The sequence below is a fragment of the Ornithorhynchus anatinus genome, chromosome X3, assembly GCF_004115215.2.
Source record: "Ornithorhynchus anatinus isolate Pmale09 chromosome X3, mOrnAna1.pri.v4, whole genome shotgun sequence".
Lineage (NCBI taxonomy): Eukaryota > Metazoa > Chordata > Mammalia > Monotremata > Ornithorhynchidae > Ornithorhynchus > Ornithorhynchus anatinus.
In genome coordinates, this window is record NC_041751.1 from 25,364,263 (window position 1) to 25,381,291 (window position 17,029).

General features: G+C 42.7%; 1 protein-coding gene across 6 annotated transcripts in view; it reads right to left on the reverse strand.

Annotated features, from left to right (window-relative positions):
- The window catches only part of APC (APC regulator of WNT signaling pathway), a 121,601-nt gene that overhangs the window by 39,630 nt on the left and 64,942 nt on the right, over positions 1-17,029 (reverse strand). For all 6 annotated transcript variants that reach the window (XM_029054015.2, XM_039910632.1, XM_029054016.2 and 3 more), the window contains 3 exons: positions 10,054-10,206; positions 5,084-5,168; positions 4,381-4,582 (listed from right to left, as the gene is read on the reverse strand). In XM_029054015.2, coding sequence (XP_028909848.1) covers positions 4,381-4,582; positions 5,084-5,168; positions 10,054-10,188 — 422 coding nt within the window. In that variant the 5' untranslated portion in view covers positions 10,189-10,206. The remainder of the gene's footprint in view (positions 1-4,380; positions 4,583-5,083; positions 5,169-10,053; positions 10,207-17,029) is intronic.

The following is a 17,029-nucleotide window of genomic DNA, read 5'->3' on the forward strand; positions in this document are numbered from 1 at the left end:
CAAGTGGCAAACCCCAACCCTCATTTCTCAAGGTTACACGGCAGGCAGGTGTCGGAGCCAGGATTAGAACCCAGGTCCTCTGACTCCCAGGCCCGTGCTCTAACCACTAATGGACCCCCCCCCCTCCATTGAAGTGAAGTGACTTACCCACAGTCACAGCAGACAAGTGGCGGAGCCAGGATTAGAACCCAAATCTCTCTGACTCCCAGGCCTATTCGCTATCCACTAGGCCACGCTGTTTCTCAGATGGACCCCATCCATTATCCTCATTTATCCTTGCTGTGCCCTTACAGTGCCCTGCACACAGTGGGTAATCAAAGACCATTGAATGAATGAATTTGCCCTGTACCTTAATTACGTTTTTCTTCTCTACTAAATCACTTTCTCTAATGAAGATTCCACATCACAACATTTTCATTTGGTGTAGGAGAAAATCCTGCTCTAATTTTCAACTGGTTGAAAAAATCTACTTTCCCACTTTTTATTTTAAACTAGTGTGCTGAAGAATGTGGATTCAAATGAGAGCAAAGCTAAAATTTATCCTTAAAATACAATCCCCTCCCGATAGAAGATTAGGTAGCTGTTGGCTATGAAGCAAAAGCAACTGATAGGTGGATCGGGATTACGAAAGCAACGTGCTAAGAGATAAACAAGTGAAATGCTAACCAGGGTAGCAAAGACTGGTGATCACAGAATATTATTTATGTTATACGCTCTACAAAAAATAGACTTGCCAGAGATTAGTGAGACATTAAAGACACAGCTCTAAAAGGGACGAATCTGAAGAAAAAGAATACAAATCAAATGTGTAAAAAAAGGTACATTCAGTAGTTGTTAGAGGCTTTACTCATTATATTAAGCAAGAGGCCAATGGGACAAAAGGTGAAGTACATAAAAATCCTACCAGTTGTCAAAATCATTCACTGCAGTACAATCTCATTCAAAATTGGTCCAAAAACCTCAAGTGATACCACCATGTTTCTGATATTTCCAGGAAGAAAGTCTTTATTCTCTTTATATGGAAAAAATAGTTAGCCCAAATGGGTAGAACGAAGTCAAACACTCCTTAAGATTAAATGACTTTCCCAAAACCACAGAGGGCATTTATGATGGAACGGTGAATAGACTTCCTATTTCCTGACCTACTTGTTTAATATTTAATCCATGATAAGTGACACTGCCTCTAAATACCACAAAAAGTACAGCAAACCATATTCTGAATTCAATGATGTGCTAAGGGAGAGCTATCAACAAGGATCCTGATGTTCTATTTAAGGGACCTTAATATTAATTCAGAGATAAGCATTGATTGGAGTCTATGTGTTTCATGCTCCTAGAATACAAACACTAAATGATCAGATTCTCGAGGGAAAAGTTGCAGTGTTTCCTTAACTTTCTCCCTATTTTCATTCTGAGTGAAATGACATTTAGAATATTTTATGGTAGCTCTTATCACACTACTATTTTTCTAAAACATTCAACTTTGTTTTGTTGAATGAACGGCAACATAATGAAAACATAAAAAAGCTTTTTCTGCGAAAATATTAAAAAGATAATCCGGAGCCAGGCCAATTATACATGAAATAATTGGAAAATATATCAAGGTATATTTTCCCAAAGACATCTGCGCTCTTTTCTTGCCAAAGGATTCAAACCTTTGGGTTGAAGGAATGGGAACCTGACCTGGAATTTAATCACTTAATTAGCACATCTGTTCCTCTTGATTTTTGCTAACAAGGTGGAAAAAAATGGCATACAGAAGTAGCAAAACTGGGCTTTGCAAGAATTGCAAGTTTGAAGGCCAAACAAGTTACACATGTAGACAAAATTGCCTTCCATCATCTGGATGAAAAGTGATTTTTTTTTTTTTAAGTCATGGAGGTTTAAAGTAAAACTTTGTATGCCTGCACATTATTACTATTATTTCTGCTCCTGCTTATAATGATGCTCTTTGCTATGTAGAGCAAGAAAGTTCTATAACTTTTTTCTTTTACTCCTTCAGAGGTAATGGAAATCTAATTAATTTTAAAAGTAAATACAGCAGAAAAAATGCCAGTTGGCTAGTCCTCTGTAATAATTTTAAAATTAAGACCATTAAGAAATAATAAAATAATAACTCATAATAAAATAATTTTAAAATCAAGACTCCTCAACTGAAAATGAAAATGAGATAAAAGGACAATACAATCGATGCCTGACTAGCAAATGTGTAAATTCACATGGGCTACTAATCTTTCTCTGAGAGACTATATACGAAGTGAAGAGTTTAATAAAAAAAAAAAAGACAGTAGCATAGGAGCACAGAATTGGGATTAGGGAAAAAGAAAGCTGGACTTTAAAAAACAAAGAGGAAAATGAAGACCATCACACTTTAAAGGACACAGGGATATCATTTCCAGTTCTGTGTCTGTCGCTCCAGTGAATACTATTTAGCGCACCAATTGCCAGCAATGTTCTACGTTAGACTTCTGAAAAGAGCCGACATCCCTTGGGCTGAGAGGTGGGCGGAGAAAGAAGGAGATTAGTTTTCACCGACGAAAAGCCAAAACAATCATATACCTGCTGAGTCTTTTTGCTAGTTTTAGTCCATTTAAATTATGGCAGGGGACTTACCCTTCCTTTTAACAGGAGTAATCTGGAAAGCAGCAAATTAAGCACTCATTGTTGAGGAAAAGCAACCATGGTGATAGCAGAATGAAAGCAAAGGGTTTCCCTGCAGAAATTTATAGCCTGATAAGTAAGCAAGTGGTGGAACCTGAAGGGGAGCCCTGAATTCCTGACTCAGACCTTAGTATAACCCGAGCTAATTATTTTCATTAGCTACTATTACCTACTACTGTGGGTCGGGTTTCACCCCATGATCAAGAACAGATCATCTCTAGAAGTTTCCCAATAGTAATAACTCAGGAGACAGAACCAAACCAAAATGGATTTGCCAAAAAGCGTGTCCCGAACAACTACCCAGAAAAAAATACTTCCAGGAAACATTCTTCCTCAGATGGGGAAGAAAAGGGGCGGGAGTAATTTTCCAAAATAGGAGAAGCAAAGAAGCAGCATGGTGTAGTGGACAGAGCAAGGGCCTGGGAGTCCGGTGGTCATGGGTTCTAATCTCAGCTCTGCTGTGTGACCTTGGGCAAATCACTTCAATTCTCTGGGCCTCATCTGTAAAACGGGGATTGAGACTGTGAGATCTATGTAGGACAGAGACTGTGTCCAACCCGTGCCTGGGACATCGTAAATGCTTAACTATTCCATGATTACTATTATTTTTATTATTTTAGGATCCACCACTTTCTGCCAGTAGTAAACCATGTGCTGTTCTGTATTTTGGTATTTGCAGGGGAACGGTTACAGAAGCTCTCGTGAATGAGATGAAACCACCGATACCATTTCACCCCATGGGGAAACGTATTCGACAACTCAGGGCTGTTTGGATTTTCCTGAAGAGGTAGGGCCGCAGGGGCCGGGGCCCGCTGCTGGGAATATGGGTCCAGCCACCCGCAGACAGGCGAAAGCCCAGATGCCAAGGAGCTACTGTAAATGAAAGCAACACAGAATCCGCCTAAGATTGCAAAAAGTCTTTAGTACAAAATGGCTCGGAAAGGCTACCTATTTTACTGGGCCCAAGATGCTTATATTGGCTCAAGAGGTAACTCACCTTGTCCATCGGCAACAGAAAGGAGAACCCTTGTTCAGCCAACTGTACGCTATAATACGCGGAGGCCCTTTACAAATGCATTTGATGGTGACCCATATCCAGAGACGCTTTTGAAGGGGTGGGGGGAGGTAAACATCTTGTCCAGCGGTTTCCGGTAGAAAGATGGAGTAGGATTACACTGCCTTCGCCTTAATTCCCAGATCCTTGCTTAGTGAGGCTAAATTAAATAGAAAGTCAACCGTTGTGGTCTTTAGAAATGTCCCTTTCATTCCAGATCTGGTATATTTGGGATTTTGCCAGGAAAGTAAATGGACATTCTCTTGGAACATTAAGTGTAGAGTTGAGATGGCTCCAAGCTTTTGGGGATTGCGTGGCTTCTCAAAATGCAGATAACTGGAAGAAAGACCTCTTGAGCCGTATGCAAAGACTTATACCACAGTATCTTTTATGCATTCTCCCCCTCTAGGCTGCAAGCTCGTTATGGGCAGGGAACGTGTCTAATTCTGGTGTACTGTACTCTCCAGAGCGATTAGTACAGTGTTCTGCACATAGTAAGTGCTCAGTACATACAATTGATCCTTTATATACCATATTGATAACTGCTATTGTGAACTCAGTGATTAGAATGTCTGGTTCTGAATACACCTGTAGGATTACATTTCATTTTCCATTATAATCTTAGTGTTGAGTGACTCCAAAAAAAAACAAAACAAAAAAGTTACCTCTCTTTCTCAAGTTCTTCTAAATATCCAGTACTCTCTCTGCTTCCATTGACGAACCCTCTTCTTGGGAAAGAACCCATAGGAACAGGGCTGCACTCTCCGGAACGACTTGATACAGACCCTTCCCGGCTTCCATAGGAGCGCATGGACATCTTTGGCCGAAGTTTCACCCCGGGGAAGTTACCGCTGTCCAAGTTAAGTTCTGAACAACAAAGGAGGAACAAATCTTTAAATGCCATTTGTTCCTCCCCACAAGTGCCCAAAGTACCAAAAAAGTACATCCTAGGGCTGGAAGTCAAATTGCAGAACACGGTTTAGCACGAAAATCTCAACTGCTCTTAAATCTGTGTCGTTTCTCTTCGAGAAATGTTCTGAAAAGCCAAGTTTGGGTATCAACATTCATCAATTTGATGTATAACTCATCTGAAATATGCAAGAAATTGAATTTGCCTTTGAATCCATTTCAAAAGGTGATACAAGGCAGCTAATCTTTCAAACGACCCAGGAACTGTGGAAAGACAGGTAATTTCCCTTCTGGGCAGTAAGGAAGAAGAGCCACCTTCTTAAGGAGACCCAGCTGGGCAAAGGGGACCACCCCTGGAATGTTTTAATATTTTGTGCCCTATTCTGCTTACACTACCCATCTGATTTTATTGATGTATTTTATACCACAGAGTAAACCTAAACTCAATTTGCAACCTACCCTTAAGTCGCTCCAACAAATCAATCTGTCCTGAAGAAGCCATCGCTTCATCTTCGATGCTTCCTTGTAGCTGTTTAAGCACCTCCTGTAACAAGAAGGCAGCGCGTGAATACCCACAATGAAACTAACCTATGGCACAAAGGACTCCCACTTTGTGGACTTAACTGGAAAAAGAATTATTAAATGTAGCATTTCATTCTTTGGGAAGGACACAAAGTATCTTCTGTCACCTGAAAATATTTCAATTGAATTAGCACAAACGGAAATGTAATCGAAAGAGGAACCTCTTCAGTATTTCATGCTCATAAACATCAAAACTCAATGAGATGCAATTTCTACTTTTTTTAATGTGCTTCATCAGAATTACATTGGAGGGGGAGGGAGAGTGGGTGGGGGGGACATCTTTATATTCATAGCTCAATGTATATTTGTATTTGGTTGTCAGCCACAGAAGCCCAAGTTACTCACTCATAATATAGGAACCCAGTCACACCAGATATTAAAGCATAGAATGATCTTCAGTATTTCTATCTTTTGTGCTGGTTAGAGCAGAGCCAGAAAGAAAGAAACTCTCTAAACTATAAAACAGCTAGTTCTGCCCATCTCTTTGGCCCTTCTACTTTTAAGTTTTAATAAAATCCACTGAATTCTGAGAAGATAAAGCCAAGGAGGAGGGAAATACTAACCACAGTGTCACTGATTCTGACAGTAAATACATTGTGGTCAATCAATCAATGGCATTTATTGAGCACCTACACTGTGGCACCAGCTAGAGAAGAGGAGGAAACCTTCCTCCACCACCCCTGTCCCCCGAAATAATGACCAGACTATCATGGTTGAACTCTTGAACCTAAGGGAATGAGTAATGGGGGTCAGATCCATTTCAAAGCGAGCTTTTGAAAGTTTCTCAATCAGGAAAAGAGAGTAGTGGCCCAATGTAGTTTGCTGGGTGAAGATGCAGGCAACAGGAGAAAAAAGGGGCAAAAGGGAAATATATAGCTGGAATACATTGGTACTGGCCTCTGAAAAAGGATAATTGAAATCCAAACTGATGGGCAGTCAACTTTCCTTTTGGCCACTACGATCACTGAATTCCTCCATTTAAGTGAAAGAGTAGCATAAAATGCTTATTAATCTTACTAAATAGCCCCTTGCAGCTTTCAGGGTTTTTTTTACTTAATTCTAGTTTTCCTAGTTATGGCATCCTACTGCTGGCTAAGTTTGGTCATGTAAATATTTATATGCCTATTAGAGGCATATATTGTGACTAAAGCGTCCTTGCTTTTCGAGATGGTGGTAGGGAATGAGTGGCATTCACCCCCCGGCCACCGGACTCCAGATGGGTGAGGTCTCTGGGATTAATGTTAGCTGACAAACTCCTCTGAGCCCCATCGCAGTACTTACCTTGCCCATAGGTGAACCAAGAGTTGGGGGCAAAGGGAGGATTGACTTTTTCCTCCTTCCTAGCTGAGTATTTCAGAAATCTCAAAGATGTTCAGAATTCTGCATCCCGGGGCAGGAGTAAAACTGGGAAGGGCTGACTCAGAATATGAGAGAGAGAGAGAGAGAGAGAGAGGGGTAGGGAGAGGAGAGACAGCTTACTGAGGGGTGGAACCTGACGCCCACAGGTAGATATCGCTTCTCTCTCTGGTTGTGACTAGCCCTGAGGTTAGGAGTACCTGACTAGAAGACTGACGTAGAGATCACCCCACACTCGATGATCTGGCAGATCCTTAGAGAAATATCTCATGTGATCTCCCTTAATCGTCCTCTCACGCATTAAACATTATTTGTAATTAGGTCTATTAATTGAACGAGCCATGAGTCCCTGTCTTGGAGGACTTTGTAATCGAGGACGAACAAAAATAGAGAAACATGTATCAAAGATAGACACTGATACAAAATTGAATTTGGATGCAAAATTTTACCAGATGGAGAAGAAAAATGCGAAAAGAAGAAGAGAAAGTCATGGGAGTTGTAGGTTTGGGCAAAGGAGAAATCACCAGTGCTCAGAGCCAGTGAGGAAAGGTTTTATGGAGCAGGTGGGATTTCAGAAAGCCCTCGAACAGAGGGATGGTTGGGAGAGGGTGTTCTAGACAGTGTGTGCTCTATGAAACAAACTTAAAGAAGGAAGCAGACCAAGTAGATAAGAGTGCACTGCAGACATCTGCCAGAGTGAAGCAGAGTGGGTGATCTGGGGAGCAAAAGGAAAGAAGTTAAGTGATGAGGTCTGAAGTAGCTTGGTGAAAATCAATCAATCAATGGTCTTTATTGTGCTTATTATATGAAGAGCACTGCACTTAAGTGCTTGAGAGAGTATAATGCAACAGAATTAGCAGACATGGTCCCTGCCCAAACAGTCTAAAGGAGGAGACAAACATTAATATTAATCATTTATAATATATAATTTAAAGATAAGCATTTAAGTGCTGTGGGGAATGTGTCTGTTTATTGTTAGATTGTCCTCTCCCATGCGATAAGTACAGTGCTCTGCACACAGTAAGCACTCAGTAAATACTACTGAATGAGTCGATCAATCCAATTCCCAAAGGTCACAGGTGCAACTGCATAGAAGACCCGGAGCGAAAGCGAGCCGGGGAAAAGAGGGCTTTATTGGTCTGCAGTGACGGAACTGATGAGACTGAGTTAGGGCATGCAGAAAGTACTTGACCCAGGAACAGAAAGGAACAAGAAGGGAACATTCCTACTCTACCTATGCACAGTTGCCAGCTTTGGTCTCAGAAGTACCTCCTGCTTAGATTCCACCCTTATTTCCCTTCCTCCCTCTCCCTTCTGCACTTAGATCTGTACCCTTGGATTGGAACTCAAATGCCAACCTACTCACTTTACCTCGATCTCGTCTATCTCGCCGCTGACCTTTTGCTCACATCCGCCTCTGGCCTGCAACGCCTCCCTCTTCCTATCTGACAAACAGTTACTCTCCCCACCTTCTAAGTCTTAGCGAAGGCACATCTCCTCCAAAAGGCCTTCCCTGACTAAGCCTTCATTTCTTCTCCTCCCACTCCCTTCTGTCTCTCACTTGGATTTCCACCCTTTATTCACCCCTCCCTCAGCCCCGCAGCACTTCTGTACATAGTTGTAATTTATCTTAATGTCCGTCTCCCACTTTAGACTGTAAGCTCCTTGTGGGCGGGGAACATGCCTAACCAACTCTGTTGTACTGTACTCTCCCAAGCGCTTAGTACAGTACTCTGCACATAATAAGAGCTCAATAAATAGGGTGGATTAATTGATTACTATCCCTGGTGAAGACTTTGGCAGGCGAGGCGGGCGGAAGAAAAGTACATAGTAAATAGGGTCTGCTCTCTGGCCAAGAGACATTCCCAAATGGCATTAACCACGGCTCAATTCTGAAGTCTCCCTGCAGGTCACTGGCATTCTGTGACAGCTGGGGTTGCTCTAGGTGTCCAGAAAGCTTGTCACCCATCAGTGGCATCTACTGAGCGCTTACAGTGTGCAGAGTACTGGACTAAGCGCGTGGGAGAGGACTTGACATGTGACAAACCCAGGCCACGCCAAAAAGCGGCCCCCTGGGAATCTGTCATCTGAGAATCTTCTCCCGGGGCTGTTACTTTCCTCTCTCTCCCCTCGCCTCAGGGGCAGGGCTGAAGAAGGGGAAGAATCGCAGTGGATATCGACCTGAAATGTTATTAAACGTCAATGAAAAGATGTCTGTTTGAGGAGTATTCCTAGTTGGAAAGGGCACTTATGCCTCAAGTCTGCTTCAAGGTCTACTGTATTAGACTATCTCTCATAAAGAAAAGAAACCAGTTTGCCAAGAAACAACATAACAACCCTTGCAAAATCAAATGCATCTCATACAACCAATCATCTCATACTCCACAAATGCACCAAGTCAAAAACCCTATCCAACACACTGAAAAAGAGGCTTCCTTTGATTTCATATTTGATTTGCCAACATACTCACTCTCATCTCTTTTGGCATCGGCCTCTTCCTCATGCCCTCCCTCCTTCCTGGTATTTCCTCCCCCTTCATATCTAGCAGACCACTACAATTCCTTTATTCAGAGCCCTACTAAAAGCACAATCTTCACCAGGAAGCCTTCCTGTAATAATTTCTAACCTCCCCACCCTACTGCATCACTTAAGTATATCTCTTTAAACTCTGCTGTTTTAAACTCTGAGAAGCAGCATGGCCTAGTGGAAAGCGCACAGGCCTGAGAGTCGCAGGGCTCGTGTTCTAATCCTGGCTCTGCCAACTGCTTGCTGGGTGATTTTGAGCAAGTCGCTTAACTTCCCTGGGCCTTAGTTTCCACAACTGCAAAAGGGGGATTAAATACCTGTTCTCCCTCCTAGAATGTGAGCACCATGTGGGTCAAGGACTGTGTCCAACCTGATGAACTTGTATCTAAACAGAGCTTAGAACACTGCTTGACACATACTAAGGAGGAGGAGGATTAGGAAAAGATGAAGGAAAATTTCCCTTACGTGAATTTTATTTTAGTGTCTATCTCAAGGAATTACAATGTCCTTGAAGGTAGGGATCTGGTCGTCGACCAATCCTACTGTACTCTTCCAAGTGCTTAGTAAAGTGCTTTACACAAAGTAAGGGCTCAATAAATACCACCGACTGAATGGAAAAAAAAGCCTATCAAAGTCCTAGAAGTCAGGAGGTTGGTAGGAAGAGGGTTGGTGTCTGCTTTTCAAATGATGCATTTAATGTTTGCTTTCTAAATGACTACTATGGTGAAGCTTCCAGATTAATCAGAAGGTCAAACAAAGCACTTTAGATATCCAAGAGTTATGATTAAGAGCACACTTTTTAAAATGTATGGGAGCAAGGGACAACATTGTGCTTTTGTTTTAAATTCCTCAGCTGCCTGACATGACTGGAGCTTCAAATACAAGATTGGACCTTTCATGTACATATGAAAAGTAAAATTGCTAAAAAGAGAACATCAAATAAAATGAAAGAACACTTTTGATACCTTCATATTAGATGCCTCAGTTTCCAGTTTTGTAAGGTGATTTGAATTATCTTCTAGCTCTTGTCGAAGATTTGAGTTCTCCATCTTCAGTGCTTCAACTTGCTTTAACAGCTGATCATATGAAGCTGCAGCCATCCTGGGCTACCCTTGGACCTAGAAAGGTAAAAAGGATTTTGAAATTAATTTCTACAGAGATAGCCTGAATTAATATTTATTAGGATTTACCATGTACCATCAACTACTTGAATCACTGCCCAATACTTTTGCATCTTCAGAATGCGTGCATCAAGGTCTTAAATGAGAATATACACTACGATATTTTAGGCATATTTAAAGAGGATGAAGAAAAAAATTGGGTGTAATTTTGAAACAATTTGGGGTAAATCAGAGTTGATGAAATGAAAGTGTCACCCCAGGATCACCAGTGTATGGAAACTTGTTGATTGATGAGATCCTTCCTTGGAGAAGATTTCTTTTTATGTCATATACAAGATTCACCAGGTCCTCAGGCCAAAACCTCAAGGGAAAAACAAAATTTGGAAAATAATATACCTAAGTCTGACTCAAATCTCTTTCAATGTGGAGCAGGATGGAGGAAATATAGTTTCCCTCTTCAAGTTAAATAGCTTCGGCAAGCATGAAATTTACCATAAGCACATATGTATTGCTGGGTTTTATCTTTCATGGTAGTTTTAGATAAATTCCTTGGAGTAGAACCATGAATACTAAAATGAAATTCCACTTCATTCGTACAAAAAAGCAGCAGAACAACCCAATAGATGTTTTCCCCACAGGGGAGTGTGAGAATTCCTCTCTCCTTCACGCAGAAATTCTTGGCCATTGGACTTTAGGGCATTCAATCGGCTCTCTTCTGCTCGCGCCTATTTAGCCTCACTCCTCTCCCACTACACCCCAGATTCCACGCTTCACTCCTTTTAAGCCAACCTACTCACTGTGTCTTGTTCTCACCTCTCTCGTCGCCGACCTTACGCCCCTTCGGCTCAGAATTCTCTCTCCGACTTCAAAGCCCTTCATAAATTCCACCTCTGACATTGTCCTCTCCTGGTTCTCCTCCTATGTCTCTAGAAGCTGCTCCTCTGTCATTTTCATCTGCCTCAATCGTATTTATTGAATGCTTATCGTGTGCAGAGCACTGTACTAAGCACTTGGGAGAGTACATTTAGACAATATAACAGATAAAGTTCCTGCCCACAATGAGCTTACAATCTAGGGTGGGAGACAGACATTAATATATACAATATACAAATAAATGACAAATAGGTACCTAAGTCCCACTGCTGCATAGGTGTCTAAAGGTTTTTGAAACAACACTGGATCCAGAAAGGAATGCTGGAAACATAATTTGTAGGTCCAAGGTGTCGCCCCCTGCCCCCGTTAGATTGGAAACTCCTTGTGGGCAGGGATCATGTCTTTTCCTTCTATCCTACTCTCCCAAGGGCTTAATACAGTGCTCTGTATGCAGTAGATGCCCAATAAATACCATTGACTGATAGCATTTCATTATGTATAAACATTCTGTAAACACAGCAGGAATGCCTTTGAATTAATTTTACCCCTCAAGGAAAGGGGTACAAGTGTACACACACACACACCTTCCTATTTTCTAGTCAGTTCTCTTTGGGGCTACTGTCCCTATGTCAGAGGTCCAAGAACAGGAAAACAATGGAAGAAGCAAATAAGAAACTCCAGCTGCTGCCAAGAGCCATAGCACCAGGACTGCCTTTGGTGAGTATTTTTCCACAGCCTACTCTCCTCCCGCCCAAGTCCCCACTTTCCAAACGCTGAACAATTCCGCTAACACCATTTCCGCAATAGTACCATTAGTTACACCATCAATTAAAGATACCACCAGCTGTTGGGAAACACTTCTCCTAAAAATGCGCAGGGCTGTCAATTCTCAGTAACAATGGAGGTAGATCATCATTTCCAGGAAAGAACCACTGACCAAAAGCTATAAAACCTTAAAAACCAAAAACCAAAAAAAAACAAAAAAAACTCCCACAACAAAACCTCCACCTAATGAAGTCTCCCAAGTTTTCCTGTAACAATCACCATTTCCTGGCAAGCTGTCCTAGTACTCAAGGCAGGAGGTTTAGCTACAATGAAGATTAGGCAGATGTCCATTGGGATCTCTCACTCCACTCATCGATATCTCGTCTACACTTTTTTTTTTCCATTTCATGCCATCTTACCTTCTCTCCTGCAAAAACAGTAAAATAATAATAATAATCTGCAGGCAAATCTTCTTCCTCCATTTCTTTCTCCCGGTATGATTCCCTCCTTCCCCCGACCATTCTAGCCATATTCTCTCTCCCAATCTCTTCATACACCTAGCACTGATCCGTTTCCCTAGGAATATCCTCCTCTTTGCCACGGTGTAGTTTTGCCCCTGTCTGGGCAGCTCCTCCTAGATGATCACATTTACCTCCATTGTAATTCTACTTTCCAGAGCCCAAGATACCCTTGGGCCCTGGTTTCTTTAAAACCACCTCACCCTCCCGGCTTCCATCCAGCATCCACTTTAACGATCTATTCGTCTGCCCTCTCTTTCCAGCCCTAACTTAACGTACTGTGCCACTAAAAAGGAAATTCCTACTGACACAAGGTGACTACTACTCCGATAATTCAACCCTCCTGTTTACACCCTCACTCCATGAAATTTAAATGCAGCAGCTCTAAACTGGTCATGGCCAATCAAGGGGCAGAAAACTTGGGGTGAATTTTAGATTCTTTTATTATTGGATTTTGCACCATTTTCCATCAGAGCCCTGAGTACTGTGTTATCAAATAATAATAATAATAATGTGTTAATCATTATATTGAAGATACACCTCGGTTAGGGGGAAGAAGATGGTTGAAGAAAATCGAATTGACACATGACTACCCCTGGGCCACTCTAGCTTGTTCTAAATAGCCTTCACCGTACTGCTGTATCCAAATCGCATTTTACATCAAACTAACCTGTCACAGCTTAAAGACGACTCTTTACAGTATATATAAGGGAACAGCAAACTTGAAATACTTCCCATAGTTCCCTAAACAATGCTAAGGAGCTGATGCCCCGGTTTCTGATCCAGTGGAAGAATGGCACTGTTCCTCACTATTGTTTCCATATCTGTACTTTATTACAGAAATGACTACGGCACATAAAGCATGTAGGGAGGGGAAAAAATACAACCTATTTTCAAGAAAGCCCAATTCCAAGTCAAGAAGAGATTGAACTCTGTAACCATTTATTGAGCACCCACTAAGTGCAAGACATTATTGTCAGCTGAGTCAAAAAAAAAAAACAAAAAACCTTGGCCTTCAAAGAGAATATAATCCAAAAGCCTATCAAGAAATGGGAGTACTTAAATGCAAATAACTACTAAATCTGAATAGCTATACATCTTAAGGTTAAGGATATAGACAGTCGAAAAGATGAATATTGTAGGGGAGAGAAGGGGGGAAATAAATTTTACTGCAGTGATTGAAATTCACTGAAGCTAGGTGGGGCTAATCAGGAAAGACTTTAAGAAGGAACTGAATTGAAGAGATCTCTGAAAGAAGTAAAGGGAGGACACTCTGATGGGGAAGACTGAGGGAATCCACATAGGGAAATAGCATCTGCAATGACTCTGAGATAGATGGACTGGGATGGAAAATGTGTGGGGGTGGGCAAGAAAATTTGTCTCGCTAGACCTGAAAGCATAAACCACAGCAGAAGAGGATATAAAGGCACTTGTGAGTGATAGTCACTTGGTGGAGGAGTTTAACACCCATCCATGAACAAGAGTTTTAATTTGACAAATAAGCCCATTTGGTTCTCCATTTGGCTCAATATAAAGTGGTTGCTTGTTTTGTTTTTTAATGGGATTTGTTAAGCACTTCTTTTCTATCAGGCACTGTTCTAAATGCTGGGGTTGATACAAGGTAATCAGGTCTCACACTTCCTGTACCAGTTGGGGCTCATGGTCTAAGAAGGAGGGAGAACAGGTAAGGTACTGAATCCCCAATCTGCAGTTGAGAAGACTGAGACATGGAGAAGTTCAATGAATTGCCCAAGGTCACTCAGGGGACAAGCAGCAGAGCCACGATTACTACCCAGGTCCTCTGGCTCGCAGGTTCACGCTTTATCCACTAGGCCACACTGCTTTTGCGCTCTTGCCTCCGACCTCTGGCCCACGTCCTGCCTCCGGCCCGGAAGGCCCTCCCTTTTCATATGCAACAAACAATTCCTCTTCCCACCTCCAAAGTCTTACTGAAGGCAAATCTCCTGCAATTGGCTTTCCCTGACTAAGCCCTCCTTTCCTTTTCTCCCACTCCCTTCTGCATCACCCTAACTTGCTCCCTTTATTCATCCTGCTCCTGGCCCCACAGCACTCATGTACATAGCTGGAATTCACTCATTTATTAATGCCTGTCCCCCCCACCCAGACTGTAAGCTCATTGTGGGTAGGGAATATGTCCATTATGCTGTTATACTGTACTCTCCTAGCGCTTAGTACAGTGCTCTTCTGCACACAGTAAGCACTCGATAAATACAATTGACTCATTCAGAGAGTGTACAATATGAGGAGACAAATATGAAACGGCAACTATCTCTAGCACTTAAGTATTTATTTTTATTCTCAGCACTTCCGTGTATATGTCTAGTCAACTGTACATTTAATTACTTATTCTGATAAGTACCATGCCTACCAATTCTATTGTATTTATTGTACTCTAACAAGTGCTTAGTGTACCCTGAACATAGTGAGCACTCAATAAACACCTCTGATTGATAAGTATTGCCCACTGAAATAACAAACCACCGGCCAGCAACTCTGCATTTCTTTTTTTTTTTAATGGCATTTATTAACCTCTCACTATGTGCCAGGCACCGTAATAAGCGCTGGGTGGATACAAGCTAATGGGTTGGCCACGGTCCACGTCGCACATGGGACTCTCTGTCTCAATCCCCATTTGACAAATACAGTAACCGAGGCACAGAGAAGTCAAGTTACTTGCCCGAGGTCACACAGCAAACAAGCGGAAGAGCCAGAATTAGGACCCAGGTCCTTCCGACTCCCCGGCCCGTGCTCTATCCATTAGGCAACGCTGCTTCTCTGCATCCCCCCGATACCCGTTTCGGTACGTGGTCCTCGAAGTGGATGCCACTCACCGTCGACACGTGGCTTCCGACACAGAGGAGCCACTGAATTTGGAGGAAAAAGGGGGAGAGGCTGTGTGGAGCACAAGGGGAAGGGAGAGAAGAACTTGGGCCCCCTGTACGCGCAGTTCAGGCCAGCCAATTTATTCTATCCTCTGGTCTCTCTGGACGTACGTACGCATTTGCACGAGTTTCGCACGAGTTTCCGGCCGTTACAAACTCAAAGGGATGTCTCGGCGACTTGGTGACCTGCAGCTGATTTAGTTTCGAAGGCCACCGAGTTGCTTTATGGTCCAGGCAGCAGAGGGAGCCCAAGCTCTATTCCCAAACTGACCATGAAAAGCAAATTCTTCAGGGCTAAGGCTATCCACCTCTAGGTCATCAATCGGTGGTACTTAGTGACCACTTTCCGGGTGCCCAGTACCGTACTAAGCGCTGGGAGAGTACAATATAACAGACGGTAGACCACCCACTCCCCGTCGTCGGTTCAAATCCAGACAAGTTAGGAGTAGCCGAGAGCGACGCGGCCGCCTCTCGGAGCACCTGAGGAGCAGGCTGAGCTTTCCCGGGGTGCAAAAAGAGGTGGCGCTTCTGTAAATATCCCTGTTCTATTTCTCCTAGCTGGAACTTAACGTTAATGTCGGTCTCCCCGGGCAGACTGTAAGCTCCTTGTGGGCGGGGAACAGGTCTACCAACTCATATCCTGTTCTTTCCCAAGCTCTTAGTACGGTGCTCAGCACCCAGTGAGCGCTTAATAAATACCACTGATTGACTGATCATTGTGCTGGCTGCCTCACTAGCCTCCTCAAAACGGATTAGAGCGTCAATGTAAGTAACGGTGCCATCGTTAAAGATAAAACAATCAGCCCACCCTGAACCCCACCTGACTTCTTCATTCCCTTCACGCTCCCACCTACGCTCCACAAAATGGAAAAGCCCATGAGGTGCACATTAACATTTTACAGTGGATAGCATCTATTCCATTAAGTGTCAATAAGTAACAGGACATAAAAATTCGGTAGTAGCAGAACACTTCTCTGAAGACATTTTCTAATCTATTTTATTCGATCCCAGAAAGATGAATTTCTAAAATGTCCTCTTATGACGGCAGTACTGGAGGAGCCCGTAACAGGAATCGACAGCTACCGAACAGCTGGCATTTTTGGTCTTGCTAAATGTCTCTTCCTTTCCTCCCTCCTCCCCCAGCCTAACCTCATCTCCATCCATTTTCCCAATCAGCAATTCCAAATTGGAGCTACAAAAGTTTACCTTCCTTGACAAGGTGCTTTAACAGTGTCACGTCTCTGATTAAAGTGTGGATTTCTCTATAGCTCCAACCTCACCTTCTTTAGTCTGGGTTTAAAAATCTTTTGATAATCCACTCCCACCTACTCATCTTCTTTCTCCTTTGAGAGGCAACACGGCCTAGGGGAAAGAGCGCAGGCCTGGGGAGTCAGAGGACCTGGGTTCCAATCCCAGATTCATCACTGGTCTGCCGAGTGACCTTGGCCAAGTTACTTAGCTTCTCTGTGCTTCAGTTTCCTCATCTGTAAAATGGCGATTAAATCCTAAATCCTCCTCCCGCTTACTTAGACTGTGAGCCTCATGAGGGACGGAACTGTGTCCAACCTGATTATCGTGTATCCACCTCAACGCTTAGAACAGTGCTCGACACATAGTAGGTGCGTAAGGAGTACAGAGTATAAATATAAGTACACATCTCCTTCAATGATTTGACTGAGTGCTTACTGTATGCAGAGCACTGTACTAAGCACTTGGGAGAGTACAATAAAGTACAATACAAAGAGTTTACAGTCTGGAGAG